Genomic DNA, 6,622 nt, shown 5'->3' on the forward strand with positions numbered 1-6,622 from the left:
AACAAATTTCCGAAAAGCAACTTCTATAGTTTTAAAAAAATATTTGAGAGAGCCATAGATGATATAAAACAAAGAAATAAATAGATGAAAGTAGTATTTGTAAGCTTAAGTTTCAAAAATAGAAAATAAAAAATAAAATAATTATAAAAAAATTCTTTAGAATATTTATTAGAAATTTTTAAAATTTACAAATCTAACGCAGAATTCATAGTTTAGGGATATATGAAACAATTCTTAAAGAAGCATAGACTTATTAAATACACTTAAAAGAAAACTTATAATTAAAGCTTATAATAATAAGAATAATAATAATTACGTTAAGTTGGGAGTATATTATCTCCAGAACTTTGTTAAAGTCCTTTTTGTGCTGTACCAAAGTAAGGGAATTTAGATTTGTTAAAAGGCGTTACTCTTAAACCATTCTCTCTCGCCGTTGGAATATTATCTCTCTTCTCCCTCTGACTCTTGATTTCTTGGCTCTATAAATACCACTTCAGCCACCCATAAGTTTCACTGAATTGCAGCCCGAAAAAGAAGCAGAGAAAAATGGTGAGTTTCTTTCCTTTCTCTTCTCTTTGCCTCTGTCGGTTGTCTTAATGGATGAGTTAGAGTAAATTTAATGAATTACAGAAGGCGGCGGAGGAGAGCGGGAGGAGATGGGAGGGGTACGTGGACTGGCGGAAGAGGGTGGCGGTGAGGGGGCGGCACGGGGGGATGGCGGCGGCGGGGTTCGTGCTGGGGGTGGAGATACTGGAGAACTTGGCGTTTCTGGCAAATGCAAGCAACTTGGTGATGTACTTGAGGAAGTACATGGGGTTTTCGCCGGAGAAATCGGCAAACCATGTCACGACTTTCATGGCCACAGCCTTCCTTCTCGCCCTTCTTGGTGGCTTCTTATCGGATGCCTTTTTCACCACTTATCACGTCTTCCTTTTCTCCTCCCTCATTGAGTTTCTGGTACTTTTCTATCCCTTTCTCTCTCTCTCAACCAAAGTACATGCATAGAGAACTTAAAGAGTTTTCAACTTTTCTCTCTTTTAATCTTTTCCATTTTGAAAACAAATTATACATGTTTGTGTGTATGATTTTGCTTTACGATGGGTCATGAGATTTGTGGCAACAATTTGAGTTTCTTCTCAGTTTTCTCAAAATTGGGTCATCGTGGGTTTAGAAATACGACACTGAAATTTAGTACAGAGACTAATTGTCTCCTTATTTCTCTCTTAATTGTCAAACATTTATTAATGATAATGACAAAATTAAAGAAATCGGGTACTTTCATTTAATATTAGTCTTTCTTCTACTTTTAAGATACTAGTCTTTCTTCTACTTTTAAGTAGGTCAACACTCATTTTTTATCGACCGCCGTTCAATTTTTGATAGATGGGAGAGTGGAATGAGGAAAAAAAGATATTTTTTATTATTTAAGAAAAATAAATATTTCTCAAATTTTTAGTGGCAATCTTTGAAGATTGCTTTATCGATCAGCACCCATGTAATTGGTGTTAGCTACTTAAAAAAATTTCACAGATTTTTTATTTTTTGAAAAATACAAAAAAATTATATCTGTTTACCTATGTCGAAAATTTAGTAGTGGTCAATACAAGATAAGTGTTGAGCGAGAAATACAAGTTTTTCATTTAAAGTGGTCGAGTGAGAGCAGAGAGGATAAAGAAAGATTGATTTTTTTTTTAATTATTATTATTATTATTTTTGACAAAGGATTTTTTTATTATTATTTTATATTTTGGGGGGTTGAACAATGAAATGAATTGAATTAAATTCAAAGGGGAGATGTCCCACACTCAAAAGAACGTAGGCATCCATCCGTTTCTTTTTCAAGATAATGACACAGATCCCAACAACGAAACTTGTAATTTATAACAAAGAAAAAAAAAGTTAAGTTATCATTTTCATTTTTTAATTTATATGATCTGTGTCTATTTTCAATTTTATTTTAGTAGTTTTAAATTTTCTAACTTCATTCTTTCGTAGCCCTCGGGTTAGTCTTTAAAAATGTTTGTGTTATTACTGATGTTAGGATACAATAGAGAGAGCCTAATGACTTAAAAAAATGTCATTTCAAATTTTTTTTAATATTGATTTAGTAATAAGATTGTTGCTTTAGATATTTAATCAATGTATATGAATTAAATTAAATTAAAATATTAATTATAAAGGCTAAAATGATTAATTGATCTAGAAAAAAGAAAAAACCAGCTAAGAAAATTTTGAATATAATAAAAAGGAGGGTGCATGTATACAGCAATATGGAATTAAAAGACTAATTATTCTTAAGGATAGCTAATTTTTGTTGGATAAGAATACTAGTAAAATCTTTATTTAATATAACAAAAAACTATAGAAATAACCCACAATAAGAAAATATTACATGGAATTCCATTTTTAAAAAATAGAAATTCACCATAAAAGGAAACTAATTAAGTTGGAATAATGACCATAATAGGAATCCAAGTTGGGGACAAAACGAGCCTTTATGAGCCTACACATTGGGAGAAAATTAAAAAAATTAATGTTCGTCAAATTTTGTGGTCAAATGATATATTTATTGTGTTTTTTAGGTGTTAATTTTTAGTTAAATATAAATCAAAATATTTGATAAATAATCACTTTCATAATTAGTTTTATGATCTTAAAACTTCTTTCTTAGTTAAATATTTAAATAAAAGTACTTTATAAATATTTTAAGTTTATGTTATTTTCAAGTATCATATTTTTTAAAGAAGAAGATTTTTGGGCATGAAAATAGTATTTTCGACCTTATCCTTAGATATTCTATTAGAAGTTTCAGTTTCATTTCTAATGCCATGAAGATTTTTAATCAAATTTTTACTCAACAATATCATTAAAATTGAATAATGAATTAGAGAGAATATTTGAAATATGACACGATGAGATGATAAGAAAATATTTCAAATTTAAAAAAGATCCACTCTTATAAAGTAAAATTTTTACATATCATGTATCAACATTCCATATTTAACTTAAGTGACATTATGAGGTAGTTATAATTATTTTTTTTATCTTTTTTAATTATAAGAGACCGTTAATTATTTTAAAAGAAAATGTATGGCGTTGGCGTGTTATTTTAGAAGGAGAAAAATGATAAATAATTAGGTAGGAAAGAAAAAACAAAAAGAAAAAAAAAACAAAAAAAACTTTCCTCTTGGTTTCTTTTTGTTAAAGTGTGGGCCCCACATTGGCGTGAATGCAATGTCATCCACGAGTGTGTGCGTTACGACATTGGAACTCGTCCCTTTGCGTCAAACCAAATAAAGTTTTTTTCTTGTCTTTTTCTTCTTTCTTTTCTTTTCTTTTCTTTTTTTTTTCCCTCAACTTCATATCTTCACTTTTACATTTTTCACTTCTACTGAAAAAATAAAAAACAATATCATTATATGGATGCTGATCGATATCTTTTCACTGATCATCACTATACTTTTTTTTTCCGATTACAAGAAAGGACATGCAAGCAAAGAATAGAGGAGATAGATAGTTTTTTTTTGGAAGACCAAATCTTGTCTTCACTGTCTTGGAAAAATTGACAATTGGTTAATTATTTTAGAAAATCTATGTTTCTTCATTTCTCGCTCTTAATTATCAAACTTTTAATTGTGGTGAGGAAAATGTTACTCCGAGTATTTTCATTTTTTTTTATGCTGATTATTGGAGTTGGAAAAAAAGGGGTTGGTGATCTTGACAGTACAAGCGAAGGTCCCATCTCTAAAACCGGTGCCGTGCAAGGCGACGAATGGGAGCTCATGTAGGGAGGTGGGTGGGGGAGAGGCAGCGATGCTGTTCGTGGGGCTATACCTGGTGGCATTGGGGGTGGGCGGGATAAAGGGATCATTGCCGGCGCACGGGGCGGAGCAGTTCGACGAAGGCACGCCTCAAGGGCGTAGGAGGAGATCCACTTTCTTCAACTACTTCGTCTTCTGTCTCTCTTGTGGGGCTCTTGTGGCCGTCACTCTTGTGGTTTGGATCGAAGACAACTTGGGATGGGAGTGGGGCTTTGGAATCTCAACCATCACCATATTTCTCTCTATTCCTTTATTCCTTTCTGGATCCACCTTCTACCGAAACAAGATACCAACTGGAAGCCCCCTTACTACAATTCTAAAGGTAAATTAGAGTTTAAGAGATACATTTTTCTAGCTGACTGATACTAAAAATTTAATAGTTGTCAGTAACAGATGAATTCTGACTAAATTATACTGTTTGAGTTTGTAGCTATAATATATGTTTGTGTGTGACCAGGTTTTGGTGGCTGCAACTTTGAACCGTTGCTGCAGCAACAAATCATCGACCAACGCAGTGGCGAGCATGAGCACAAGCCCTTCCGTAACAACAACCCTCGAGTTGGAGGAAGGCCAATCCAATAATAATAACCCTGCCGAAACAATGAGTACAGCTCTAACTCCAACAAAAAGCCTAAAATTTCTCAACACAGCAGTAGAAAAACAGCCATTCCACCCATCCCTAAACTGCACAAACCAACAACTAGAAGAAGTGAAAACGGTTCTCAAAGTGCTCCCAATCTTTGCTTGCACCGTCATGCTCAACTGCTGCCTCGCCCAACTCTCGACCTTCTCCGTCCAACAAGCCTCCACAATGGACACCCGAATCGGCTCCCTCAAGCTCCCCCCAGCCTCACTCCCCGTCTTTCCCGTCCTCTTCATCATTGTCCTCGTCCCACTCTACGACCATGTCCTCGCCCCCTTCGCCCGCAACCTCACCAACTCTGAGTCTGGTATCTCCCACCTCCAACGCATAGGTGTTGGCCTCCTCCTCTCCGTCCTCGCCATGGCCGTTGCAGCCCTTGTCGAGACCAAGCGTAAGGACCTCGCTCAAAACAGCACCGCTGAACCACTCCCCCTCACCTTCCTCTGGCTTGCATTCCAGTACCTTTTTCTGGGGTCGGCGGATTTGTTCACCTTGGCTGGCTTGTTGGAGTTTTTCTTCACGGAGGCGCCTACTGGGATGAGATCCTTGGCCACGTCACTATCTTGGGCTTCTTTGGCCGTCGGGTATTACCTGAGTTCGGTTATTGTGACGGTGGTGAACGGTGTGACCGCTAGATCCGGCCACACCCCATGGCTCTCCGGTGACAATATTAATCACTACCATCTTGACAGATTCTACTGGCTCATGTGCACGCTCACTGGATTGAACTTTTTGCACTACCTTTTCTGGGCTGTCAAGTACAAATATCGATCCCCCGCTGGAAACAAGTAATGCAAATTTTAATGCCTACAACATAGTTATATCATATATACTTTAACTTCAATGTAGTTTTAGCTTTTCAACTTATTTCTCATCCATGTAAGTTGGCCTTGTGCTAACATAAGAATCCACGAAAGAGAAAAATTAGTATATTTTAAAATGATTAAATCAGTCCAAGTGTCGATTTAACATAATATATTGTATAGATTTTTGTAGAAGTAATGAAAATTTTGGATAGTGATCAAAGAGACTAAGAAAATGGTGCGGTGTAGTAGAAATTGCTCACCGCAAGTATACGGGTCAAGCTCTAATAAAAATCGAGTGGATTTGATTTCTAGTCCACTCAAGTACCACCAATACTAATGGCTAATTTTATTTAAAGAAACAACAATGACTTTTAAAATCAGTTAAGAAAAATAGTACAAGTAATAAAATCAAGGCAAAATTCTATGATAGGAAGGAGTCCTAGGAAATTGGCTTAACCAACTGAATTTACAAGAAAACTAATTAAACAGGCCAAGATTAAACAAGCAATTAATCAATAAATCATAAATCATAATTGTCTATCTCTATCTAATTTCGTTAACAAATCAAATATCCCTATCTAATTTCGTTAACAAGTAAAGGCCTAAAGTCTTTTTCTATTAACAACTTCTAAAGCAGTTCTTAAACTTCCCAATTTTAGAACTACTCCAATCATGCATTAAAGTTACAATCTAGATCACCTCTACGGAGCATAAAGTTTAAATTTAAAAACAATTAATCTGTGATGAAGAGATTAAAGACATTAAGCAAATAAATATACAAGTAGATTAAGAACAAATCAATCATGGCAAACTAATTAATCATTCTTGGCTACATCAATCTCTAAGACAACTTGTTTAGCTACTCATGTTCGTAAGAATACAACAAAATCTCAATAAAAATCCCATAACAAAACTAGAACAGTTAAGGGAAATGTGAGAAACTAAATCTGTCGTGTGATTGATCGTTCCCGAGTCAATCTCTCATGATCACACGCCTTTGAAAACAATCTCATTGCCTTCAAAATTATGTTATGCTATTTTACTCTTGAACCTGTAATCCAACTCCAATTCTCCAAAAAAAAAAAACCCCTTTTGGAAACAGCCATGCATACTCTATATTTATAACAGTCGCGGGATCGTTGATATGTTCGGGATAGTATCTCAATGCTGAACCTTAGATAGGTGAAGAATCTAAGTCGAAGTGTTGAGACGCTATGACGATTTCTGCACGCTGAACCTCCATGTTTGTAGCCGTGAAACACTATATAGGGTAGTGTTGAGACATTGCTCCCTCAGATGTGATGGATGGATTGCATGCTAATGGGGTTGAAACACTATTGCAGCATCTCAAC

At 35.0% G+C, this 6,622-nt stretch overlaps 1 protein-coding gene across 1 annotated transcript; it reads left to right on the top strand.

Moving 5' to 3' along the window:
- The first annotated feature begins 378 nt into the window (after window positions 1–378).
- LOC111024644 (protein NRT1/ PTR FAMILY 4.6-like) lies at window positions 379–5,438 on the top strand. Its single transcript, XM_022302379.2, has 4 exons — window positions 379–549; window positions 631–957; window positions 3,706–4,143; window positions 4,279–5,438. The coding sequence occupies exons 1-4, from the start codon at window positions 547–549 to the stop codon at window positions 5,254–5,256; spliced, it is 1,746 nt and encodes a 581-aa protein (XP_022158071.1). The 5' UTR covers window positions 379–546; the 3' UTR covers window positions 5,257–5,438.
- The last annotated feature ends 1,184 nt before the right edge of the window (window positions 5,439–6,622 follow it).

This window comes from Momordica charantia (genome assembly GCF_013281855.1).
Source record: "Momordica charantia cultivar OHB3-1 chromosome 8 unlocalized genomic scaffold, Mcharantia_2.0 BLBB01000008.1, whole genome shotgun sequence".
NCBI classification, from domain to species: domain Eukaryota; kingdom Viridiplantae; phylum Streptophyta; class Magnoliopsida; order Cucurbitales; family Cucurbitaceae; genus Momordica; species Momordica charantia.